Source organism: Tetrao urogallus, assembly GCF_951394365.1.
Source record: "Tetrao urogallus genome assembly, chromosome: 15".
Lineage (NCBI taxonomy): Eukaryota > Metazoa > Chordata > Aves > Galliformes > Phasianidae > Tetrao > Tetrao urogallus.
The window spans coordinates 9,602,568-9,614,691 of record NC_136828.1 but is presented as its reverse complement, the minus strand read 5'-3'; the positions used below and the strand labels follow the sequence as shown (position 1 = coordinate 9,614,691).

General features: G+C 50.5%; 1 protein-coding gene across 1 annotated transcript in view; it reads right to left on the bottom strand.

Moving 5' to 3' along the window:
• The window catches only part of CACNA1H (calcium voltage-gated channel subunit alpha1 H), a gene marked incomplete at both ends in the record, with an annotated part of 200,899 nt that extends 192,490 nt beyond the window's left edge, over nucleotides 1–8,409 (bottom strand). Inside the window, one exon of the mRNA XM_079542685.1 lies at nucleotides 8,144–8,409. Within this exon, the coding sequence (XP_079398811.1) occupies nucleotides 8,144–8,409 (266 nt within the window). The remainder of the gene's footprint in view (nucleotides 1–8,143) is intronic.
• Between the last annotated feature and the right edge of the window lie 3,715 nt (nucleotides 8,410–12,124).

Sequence of the window (12,124 nt, the reverse complement as noted above, 5' to 3'; positions counted from 1 at the left end):
TCCATTGCCAAAACTAGCCCGCCTGGTACAGGGCTCAGTACAGATTTTTATTACGGGGAATAAAGAGGAAAAGGTCTCTTACAGCTGCATCCCATCAGAGCTCTGACTCCCACTCAGCTCTGAGTGGACCTCAGCCCCAGTTCTGTCCCAGTTCCCCCTCTATGCAGCCCAGTGGCTCCCGACCGCTGGTTCAAAAATCCAGCTCACATCCCAATGATTTTAGGCTTTCTGAAATCTTAGGATTAACTACTACAGGAGATCGCATCATAACTTTCCCACCATCCCAAAAGCTAAACATTCACTTAAAGGTATATCTCATTTAAAATCACAGCGCTGCTTCACCAGTAGGATTAATGGATTGGACATGAACGCCAGATGCTACCTTAAGAATTAAGGGCAAAATCTGAGCTCAAGTTCTCTTAAAACATCTGTGCAAATAGAGGTAACATATTTCTTGCATGAGCTTTAACGCTAACGGCAGAAGTTGCTGCGGTATGGTTTGGGGGCCCAGGAGGGTCGAATTCAGGGAAGAACATGGGGTAAGAATGCTGCCCACCAAGTGTTTGTGGCATGCAGACGTGGGGCTGGGGCTGTATTGAGTCTCTTCCTCATTTACATGGGCACAAGATCATGAGCTCTGTGCATAATCCAGGGAAAACTAATCGCAGCTCTGTCCGTGGGCACTCACAGTGCTCCCTGTCTGTAAAAGCAATTTAAAACAACCAACCAACACAGAAACATGATTCAGAGTTCATTCACTGTAAACTAATGCGATCCTGGTTGCTCTAATGGAGTTACTCCAAAGATGTCATTTAGGCAGAGCCCATCGGATAAATCTCATCTTTTCCTTCCCAGTAAGGTGGGTGGACGCTGCTGGCCCCAAACTAAAAATGTAGGTGACAGAAGCCAAGGAAAAGGTAAACAGGAGCTGGCTGCAACCTGAGTGGCTCTAGGAAGGTGCTGCTCAGAGCGTAACTGAATTATAAACTTAAACCTACTTTTCTATTTTAGAAAACACACAAAATACAGTAGAACGTCTCAGAGACAGCTAGATGGTAATTAGGAAAAGATCTAGAGGCAGAGAAGCCCCGTACTGCCTAAAACTCTTCCTCAACATGAGGAAATAGCACTGACTCTGAGCTCTGGACTTCTGCTGCCATTAATCAGCAGAGTTCAACTGGATAGCATGGTTTATGATGGAGTGGACCTCAAAGATCACCCAGTTTCAACCCCTCTGCCATGGGTTGGCTGCCCCCCACCAGACCAGGCTGCCCAGGGCCCATCCATGGCCTCGAATGTCACCAGAGATAGGGCAAACGCAGTGCCTCCTGTTTCAGTGAATGGTGGATCTGGCGTGGAAACATGCTGGGAAAAAGACATGTGGTCTCAATGCATCAGGCCAACTTGTAAAGAAACTGCAAACTGAAATTGCATTCATTGGTTCCCACCAAATCTGAGAGGTGAGAACTCTGAAGGCAACCAAAGAACCTCACAAAGCGCAGTCTGGGATGCAGCTTCTAAGTGCATCAAAAAGCAGCAAATGAATTTCTCTGAAGCACTATAAATTACAGCCTGAAAATAAAAAGTAGTGCCTGTGAAACAGCTACAGTTCACAAGAAATGTTTATTAATATCTACTGCAACAAGTCAGCATCTCTCTCAGTAGGAAATATCCAACATGGAATAAATTTTAAAAAATTAATAGCAAAGGGAAAGCACACACAAACACACTGAAAGAATTGTAATGATTGCCTGCAGTGAATGGTGGGTATAGTAAGTTGTGCACAGATGCACAGTTAACTTCTGAACCACCCAGCTCTTGTAGGAGCACTAAGGAGGTTAAGAAATGAGGAGGAAATGGATGAGCAGTTGTTTTCTAAGTGCATCTGGAATCAAACCTGCTCAGACATACCTGGCTTGGGACAACATTGGGACAAATTTCTACTCTGAGTCACTGCATGCGTAGCCTGTAACTAAAGCACAAACGCAACAGGGACAGAGATGAATTATAGAACCACTGAAGTTGGAAAAGCCCTTTGAGATGCCCAACCCCAACCCACCCCACCATGCCCACTGATCACATTCCTCAGTGCCACATCTCGTAATTCTTAACACCTCCAGGGATGGTGACCCCACCACCCCCTGGGCAGCAGTGCCAGTGCACAACTGTCCTTTTGGAGAAGAAATTACTCCCACTGTCCAACTCAAGGCTGGTGGATGTGGCTCTGCTGATGGTAGTGTGAGGAGTGAGGAATGGCAGCAGCGTGGCTGCAGCACAGCTTACAGAACGTTACGTTTTTAAAGTCAAAAATCTGATTTTATTTTCATTATTTATATTCCTGATCTACTTTGCCCAGATGCGTTTTGTTTTTGTTTTTGTTTTTTTTTCTTTTCTCCTGGTTCTGCTTCAGCTTCACTCCACCAGCCACAATTTCACATTCCCATTCCTGGGCACCAGCACCAGCCCCATCTGCTTTCCCTTCTTCACACTCCCGAGCACACACAGGTGTTCCACACGCCAACCTTCACTGCAAGACAACAAGGAAAACCCCCCATCTGCTTTGCAAGCATTTCTGTAATTAGCTTTCCAACCTCCCTTGTTACAAAAGCCATCCTGAAAGCAGGAACCAAGCATCCCCACGTGCCTGCCCGAAATCACAGCCATCCCAACGTTGTGCTCCAGCACTAGAAGCTCTGTGGCTATACCTGCATGTCAGTCACTTTGCAAGGGATGGGAACTCCCACTGCTGAACCACGAACCTGAGCTTGGCTGGGAGATGGGAACAAAGGGCATTTCACAGAGAAAAGCAAGAGCTGAGGAGTGCAGGGTGAGGGAAGCACGGACCTCGGGTGCCAACCGAGCCAGTTTCTGTTGACATTAAACAGGAAGCTCGGGATTAAACTCTTGATTAGCTGTATTGAGCCAACACAGAGAGCCAAAATAAGCGGAACTAAAAACACATGTGGATGTACAGCATATTTTTAGACAAGTCACAATTTGCACAAGTTCTCTCCCTCGCCGTGCTTAATTGCTTGCCATTCAGCAGGAGATGCTGCTGGGTGCTGCACCTGCACCTCTCCCTGCACTCTGTGAGTGCTCAGCAGCTCCGGATGATACCAGAAGAATGGCTGTTTGGGAACAGGTTTTTCCACGGCACGCTTCAATATTTTAACAGCAATATTTATACTCTGAGATGACAAACGATGATTAGTTCAAAGCCTCCCGCTGCACTTGTCAGGGTATGGTCTGAATAAAGCCAGATTAGCAGCAAAGGCTTTCTGATAAAGCCCCTCACATCTGATACATGCTGGTTACAGAGCAGAACTCAAAGCAAATAAAGTTTGCCAAAGCAACGGGAGCCGCTTGCATCCACACCTCCGTGTGCTCCAGCGCAGAGCCCCGAGCCACAAATTGCAACACTGCAGCAGAACAGAGCCAGCACACGTTGCTCATGCAATAAGGAATGAACCAACTGCAAGCCCCAGCTCAGAGCTGGATCCATAGCAGCACCCAACAAACAGCTCGGCCCTGTCCATAGCACGGAGCTGCAGCGTGAACTGGAGCGTTGGACACAGATCACATACATCATTTTGCACAAAGTACATTTTTTTTCGGCATCCAAGTGTATTTATAGACACCTGCACTGAGGGCTGGTTTGGAATAACACGCAGGATGTTGTTGGGAATGTTGGGTTTGCCCCGAAGTGATGTCAGGGCGACCAGCAAGCGCTGCAAAGAGCTGCGCTTCAGAAAATATAATAAAAACTAGGGAAAAAAATCAGGTTTGATGCAAGCAGAGGCTCTACCAAATAGGAGAGCAGAGCCAAGTCCCACAGCAACCCCGCTGGCACCGCCATGCTCTGTAACCACTCGAGACCATAAATCACAGGAGGTTTTTTTCCGACGAAGGCACACAGAACTCAACCTATTATGAATCACGGAATGTTTTTATGAATCACGAACAAAGCAGCAAAGTTCCTCCAGCCTTATCGAAGCCGTGCTGCCACTTGGGGCTGTGATGGAAAGCAGGTCCCAGCACGGATTGCAGCCCATTTCCCAGCCACGCACGTAGGAAGGTGCCAGGGGGCACCAAGCAGCATTCCTTGCTGCTGCTCTGGCCCTAGTGCATGCACAGAGCTGGCTGCACCCTGCCCTCCCAGCACAGCTCTGCTGCACCCAGCACCCATGGGGAGCAGGGACACCCAGTGATGGGCACAGCGCGACTCGGCACTTCATGGTCCAAATGTTAGCAACAGCAAAACATTATGTTCAAGGGAAAAAAAAAAATAAAAAAATCAGCTCCATACATACATACATAACTTGGGGCTGCTGTGGGCTGACAGCTTGGGAATAACCAGGAAAGGACCTCGCAGGGTCTCAACGCCCAAATCCTGCTCTGCGCCACACAACGTGCACACAAAGTACACAACGTCCCACCCACAGCCCTCCATAAATAAACCCACGTAGGAGATCCAGGACTGGAGAAATAAGTAAGTTTGCTTCCAATTATATATCTTTTAAAAAAGAGCAAATAATGTCGGTAATAACAGAAGGTAACACAATACAACACCAGACAGCAAAGATCTCAGCTTTGACCACTGCCTGTGTCACAAGAGCTACACCCAAGCTGTGTATTTGCTCCAACCCATCATATATATATATACACACACACATGGATTCCTGCTTGGAGCAGGGTTTGGAGATAAGCCTGAGCTGGGAAGGAGATTCCTGAGCTGCAGTCATCGCTTATGAAAGCCCAATGCCTGCACAACACAACACACAAACACAGTTTGACAACAATCAGCCGCTCAGCACCACGGAGCCCCGGCGTTCCGCTCCTGTGATTAAACTTTAATGGTCACAACTCTCTGCTTATTGCTCCCTTATGTGAAAATCAGCTCCACACACATCTTTCGCTTTCATTTCTTGGCGAAATTTGGTGTTTTTATTAATACATAAACATGTGCATTTGTTTTTTTTTTTTGTGGGGGGAGATTTTTCCACTTCCAAATGAAGCACCGTCACCGACCCCACAGCCACACATCTCCTGCCTGCTGCTCCAGCACCCGATGCACAGCCCTGGGGCGGCTGCATGCCTCCAGCCCAGCACGCTCCCGGTCCCGTAAGCTGATCCCAGCCCCACCTGTCCCCCCAAGGACCGGGCAGGGGCTTTTTTTAGCTGCTCCTAAGCCTGGCAGCAGCCCCCTCCTGCTTAAGCTGCAGAGGGAACCATGCTTCTGGCTGAGCAGTGTGGGATTCCACCTGCTCCGGGGCACAGGTCTGCGCTATCTCTGCTGACAACAAATATTCCGAGCGGCTGGGCTGCTTTTGCAGTTCAAGTGATGTGGGATTGACAAGGGCTTGCCCTAAGCCAGGAGATGCACTCAGCAGCACTTCTTGAGCTGCAACGGCATCTCCTTTTAGGATGCTCCTGCACCCAGCTCTGTGGTGTCAACCCCAGGAAGACGCCACAGAGCTGCCTGCACGGAAACAGAACCCCAGTCGTGCAGGATGGAGCACCCACAGGATTTGAGGCATGCTTGGCAGACAGACAACTCAGTAGCACAGGGGTAAATAAAGGCCTTCTGCATAGCGGCGTGCAAGTTTTGGAGCAAGAATATCATAGAAACAATGAACCCCACACTGTGAAATACCCCATGAGAGAGGGGGGACAGGGGCATTAGAGGCTCAGAGGGAAAACTGCCCCAGCATACCCAATCACAAAGAGAGCAAAGGACAACAAAAAGCAACACTGAAGGAGGAAACCCGCTTTACAGAAAGGTTCAGTGCTTCCCAGAGAAGCACGCACCTCAGACACAAGATTCTAAGAACTCCACAGTTACACCCTTCTGTCTGCAACAGAGGGAGATTTTAATGCAAACCTAAAGATAACTATCACGTTTTATGGATCTGTGTTTTTACATAGGCAGGAAGAGTCACCACAACTGCACGGCTGGCCAGAAACCCCCCAGTGCTTCCAACCTCTGCTTCAAGTTATTTCTTCCCCTGGGACATCACTGGCAGGGATCTCAGTCCTTATGGGGGGACCTCAGCCCTCCAATCTCTCCAAGTTTCCCAGCCCTCAGCAGTGGCATCCATCCCTGAGAAGCCCAACACCGCCACGCACTCAGCCCCAGTTCCCAATGCGATGCACACCTCTGTGCTCCTCCGCACAGCTTCCAAAAGCACACCCAGCAGCACTGCGAGCACTCTCACCAAGAAATTTAAGGGCTGACACTTTCTCACTGCAACACATGGGACTAGTGGTGGGCAAGAGGAGACAGAGGTGGGGAAAAATCCCAGCCAGGAGCTTGACCCCTGTCACGAGCGTTGTTCTGTTCCAGCCAAAACATGCCAGTTCCGACAGCAGTAATGCTGAAGAAGGGGCTTATGAGCTTTTATTAGATTTCTGCCTCACTGTGAACCAACCGTCACAATTTCCATCCGATATGATGTCACATGAGTTAAGTTTTACAAAGGAATTTGCTCTCCTGTGAATTCTTTGGCAAGATGCTGTGACACAAAGTTCTGCCCAACAATAAGAGCACAACCTCACCCACACAAGTGCACCTGAACCCATTTCCCTAGAATGCTGCTGGCTGGGAGGTGACACCACTCTGCTTCCTATCAGCTGTGGGTTAATTTGGCAGCACCTGTGCATTAAGACTGCTGAGCCCAGAGCAATGCTCCACAGCAAGCTGCTGCCAGAGCCCGGGGAGAGGCCTCACTCTCCTTTAGCCCCCAGAGTTTTGAAAGGAGATAATCTACTTTGTGGGAACAGCTCTGCCTCAGATATAAGGATATGGAATGGATACTTCACTTTTTGTACTTACAGAACCATCCTCCACGTTTAATGGCTATAGGGCCGAAGCATTGCTGTGCACAGCTCCTGCTCGTTTCCTTCTCCCTTCAATACACACGCGGCCCTTCTTGCAAAACCATAAAGCAGAAATCTCTCTGCACAACTTTACATGAACCCAGCTGAAACAAGGGGAAGCTCAAGGCCATAAAAAAAAAAAAAAAAAACAACCCATGGGCTTTTCCCTCCAAGATTTCTCTTCCTTACGGATTAAGGCAACGTCCTGAGGAGGGTTGTGCAATTCCTCCTAATGACACCGCTCACCAGGCGGTGGAAAGCGGTGATCTCAGATGCGCACGGGTTTCTTTGGTTAACTGAAAGGAGATCAATACTAACAGTATTAATAAATAATGCTTTTAATAGCGGCGGCAGGATGCAGGCAGCGAGCTGCAGGCAGGTACCAGGGTAGAGGTAAAAAGCATTAATTATCTGCACAATGTCAATGCTGCTGAGCTGACGTGCGGAGCACAGCTAAAAGCTCACTTCTGAAGATCACCGAGACAGACTGACAACTCTCAGCTTTCACACAAGCATTTCGGGTAAAATTCAATTTTCCCGTATGTCACAACTGAAAAGAACAGACTGCTCTTTCTTATTTAACGTTAATAAACTGGATAAAGGACACAGGAGACGGGGGAAGATGCAGAGCTTTGCATTCCCTCCTCCTTCCCTGCCTGCAAGTTGCAAAAGAACAAAAGCAAAGGGGAGTTTTTAGGAGCAATGTGTGTGCCCTCCCCAAACTCCGACCCGCTCCATTTTTCTGCCACGAGAAAGCACACATGCACTCCGAGCTCTTATATAAACAGCAAAAGGGTCAGCGCCTGTCTGAAATTCCCCACCGCGTCTCAAATAAATACGAGGTCGCCTATAAACTTCTCTCCCTCCCACCCGGACTGGGAGAGAAGTGAAGTTGAAGGGTTTCTCCCCGTTCTGCGGGTGGCAACTCGGTGCTGTCCCCATCCCTGTGACACCGGAGCACCTCATCCCACTGCCCCATACCACAGCTGAGACCTCACCGTGTTCCTCCCCAGGGCAGGGGGTTATACATGGGGGGTGATGCACACCGACGTGTCCCACTCTTGCAGCGAGGGGGTGCAGACCCATATCCTCCTCCTGGGAATGGGAACCAGGGCAGTGCAGAGAGGGAACCGCAGGGACCCCAGGGCTCCAAGCATCCCTGGGCACTAGGATGCAGAACCCTGGTGAAGTGCTCCGGGCACGGGAAGGGGCTCCGGGAGTGGGATGGGGACGGTGCGGGGTGCGGTGTCCCTCGGGGAAAGGATATGGGTTACAGACCAGCCTGAGGCACCAGCTGCGCGGGCGGGTGGTTTGCTTGAGGCAGAAGAAAGCGGTGGGTGCCAGAGCCGGGTAAGGCACCTGCTCCTCCTCCTCGGAGGCCAGGTCGGGCGGCGGGTCGCGGCTGGGAGAACCGCTGGGAACGGAGCCGGCATCGTCCAGGGGCTGCTCGGCGGGGCGGCGGGGCGGCACGGTGATGGGCACCCGCACCTCGCCGCCGGCCGGGCGCGGCTCTCGGCTCTCGCCATCACTCATGGTAGCAGCCAGGACCTGCGGGGCAAGGGCAGGGGGTGAGGGGCTGCAGCCCCCTCGCAGCGCCGGGCGCGGCTCCCACCTGGCCCCGCCGCTTCGGCCGCAACAAAGCCGGGCGGTGTGGGGCGAGGAGCCGCCTCCGGGCGCGGCCGCTCCCACCCTCGAGAAGGGAAGCTGGATGTCCGTGCCCCCACCCCTCCATCACCCTCCTCTGGGGTGCTCCCACCCATCCTTTAGATTTTCAGGCATGGAATATTGCTGGGAAGGGGGTGGGGTCCTACCTTAGTTCGGCGGAGCTCGGTGTCCCCAGGAGCATAGCCGTGCCGTGCGGTTCACATGGGACCAGGCTGCAATCGGGGCAAAGGAAGGCGGACGACCCCCCCCTCCATACACAGCTCCCCAACGACAACGTAAATCCAACGGAGGCGGGGGGGAGACCGGGGCTCGGCGTGCAGCGTCCGCCCTCGGGGATGGAGGAAGGCTGGGGAGGAGGAGGAGAGGTGGCGGGGGCGGGGGCCCTTCCCGAGCCGATCGGAGCCGAGCGGAGTCTCTCCCGACGGTAATCCCAAGGAGCGAGCGGGCGGCTCCGCAACCGCTTTGCAAAGCTTCGCCCGTGCTTAACAGGAAACTTCGGATTTACCGGGGGAGGAGGGAGAGAAGAGGGGAGGAGAGAGAAGCGGAGGCGGAGGGGGCTGGGAGCCCGGCGGGGCAGGGCGGGGGCGGGCGGCCGGGAGGAGCCGGGGCAGCCCCGGGGGGTCGGCTGCATGTTTTCCCCCGGACGGCTGCGCTGCTTTCCCCGCACCTTTGTTCAGGCTCCGGGCGATACTTCCCTTCGTGGCGAAGGGAAGATTCCCCCCCCCCCATCCTCTCGGGCAGCCACGCTCACGAGTAAGGGGAGGCGGACCCCTCCCCTAAAGGCCTTACAAAGCTTTTTTTGGTTGATTTTTTTTTTTTTTTTTTTTTTTTTTTTTTTTGCAGGGGACAGGGTTTGTTCCGCCTCCGCCGGGCTCCCCGTGAACGCGCACCCCAAAGGGGCGGATGAAGCCCCCCGTTTGTGCTTTTCTCTGAGCGCGGCGCTGTGGGTTTGCACCCAACCCCACTCCCATGGGGGTCCCGCAGCCCCCCCCCCCCCGAGTGCCACGGGGGCATTAATTCATTAGTCTGAATAAATAAATGGATAAACCCAAGTTAGAGGTCGGAGCGTTTTAATAAATAAAGATCAGCTCTTAAACTGCAGTGATTTTTAGCTGAGTAGCTAATCTTCTCAAGGGCTTAGCTCGGAGGGATCAGAATAAACAGATAATAGAAAGTCCGTTACAGGCACCGTCCCCTCAAAACTCTGCTTAGGAAGTTTGATTCTTCTAAGTTATTTCAAATTTGGTAAATTATATCCGTCTGTAGCACAGGTGGAAAGAGGGGAAAGGGAGATTAAGAATGTTAGCTTGATGCATTCCCTTCGACTGGCATCTTTTGAAGAGTGAGCTCAGTCTGTACCACCACATTCAATTTGCAAATGCAGTTCCCAACGCTATTCTTCATGGTTAATAACTGGGAATTGATTGAAAAGGGAGGTCATGCTGCTCTCCGAGCAGAAAGCACAGAGCCTAATGGGGCCAGTGAGGAGATGGTTTTACACACGCGCGTTCGGTGGTTGTTTTATTACATGTTTGCAGGTTGTGATTAACAGTATGTGGCCATTTTATTATTGAACAAACAATGCCTCTGACAAGCAGGACACGGGCCTGCAAAGCGATGGTGCGAAGGAGAGATTGCGCTTGGAGTTTCCATGCTGGATAATTAGGGCAAATCATAATTTACTGTAGGAAGGGAAGATTCGTCTGCGAGTTGGTGTGGCTCTCCTTGAGCAACTTGAATTCCACTCGTAAATTACCTTGCTCAGGAAAATGACCTTTGAAGGAACAAAAGGAGTTCTACTGTAGTGGGAAGAGGCCAAGCTTCTGCTGCCCAGGCCATAAACCAGGCACTGCTTCCCTCCAGCCCCATGTCAGAGAGCAGGATGCTGCTCCCCTGGCCAACAAATCCACCCTCAAAGCCATTCCCCTGCAACTGTCCTTGTCTGGGCCGGGGCTGCGGGGAGCCTGGGCTGCAGACAGCCTTCCCATGGCCAGGCATCATATACTGAGCATGGCAATTTCAAGGTCTTAACCTGTTGTCTGATGGAGAGTATTTAAAGCCAAGAGCCTTATAATAAACTCCATACAACGATGGCAACTGAGAGGGACTTTTATTGCAAGAACAGAGGATTCTGATGAAGCTTGGCAAAAAAATAGGCCCAAACCAATCCTCAGTGAGGATTTTGGCTCATCCTCCAAAAGATGAATTAGCTCCAATGGTGGTCATTGCTGAAGAGAGACAACGTTTTGCTGGAAAAACACTCCCTCCTTCCATGCTTCCTACTTAACCTACGTGTGGCAGTTGGAAGGAGCAGGGCAGATCCTGCTCCATTTACTCCAGATGGCTGCGCTGGCAGCAGGAGAGCTGCTGCAGGTCTACACCAGCTAGAAGGATCTGGCCACAGCACTGCTGTCATTAATAAGCCAGCAGAAATCTCAAGATCAATACTGATCTGAGGATGTATATACCCTGAATGGGCACTTGGCTTGCAATTTCACAGCTGCCCTAATGGGATGTGTAATGCTCTTAACTGGCCCTCATAGATCGTCCCCCACTGGCACGCACCTGGCTGTACTCCAGAGCACACAGGAGGTGGGAAGGCTGGAGATGGGCACAGCTGCCCCAAAATCACACAGGCAGCAGCCACCTGGGCCAAGACAGCTCCCACGGCTACAGCAGCCACAATGCTGCTGTAAATTAAACAGCAGATCTGCTCTGTCACAGCCTACATGTGGATTGAGGGCATCTAACCTCACTCCCTTTGTCATCTTCATCATTTCATTTATTTAGTGCAAAGCAGCTATTTGCTGGTACAGACAGGATAGGAATTTGCAGAAAGATCCCCAAGTCTTCTCAAGTATTTTTCATAAAGCCAATTTTACGGACTGTTCCCCCTCCCACTTTTCCTACAGCCTCCCAAGGGCTGTAAACCCCCCAGTGACCCTAAGGAATGAGGGCTATCCTGGCTCTTGCTCCTCTGTATGACACATGTCTGCACCCCACTGTGACTGCGACACAGAACCTCTTCCCATAGAGTTGCAAGGATCAGCTGGAAAACAAAAACCCAAAACCCCAACAATCTGATTTAATTTTGGGGTATGATGCTATAGCATTTCCCAGGCTAACGTGAGATCAGTGGGTCAGACCCACAGCAGAAAGCTGCTTTGTGTTTTTATGCCTTGTGAGCTGACCTCCCACATGCGAAGTCTGATGGAGGTGCTGAATACTTTATGTAATAATTTTTTTTTTCTACTGGATCTCATTCTAGCTGACTCAAATCTGAGTTCTTCTGATTGCAGAAAAACCTTCAAACAAGGAACAATCTAGCTAATAGTGCTTGCATAAATCATTCTCAAAATAATGAGTATCTGTGGAGTGAATTCATTTAGCTAAATAGATGGAGGACCACTTTAAAGTTATTTAGAAAGATTAACAAAAGAGAAGGGAAATGAAAAACAGATAATAAATTGACGAGAGAAGGGGAAAAATTGTATTAGAAACAATGAATTTGTAATAAATTCAGAATGCTAAGGAAAAATTTCCAAAAAAGGAGATTGGCACTGTGGTAGTTTGGCTGTGCTGG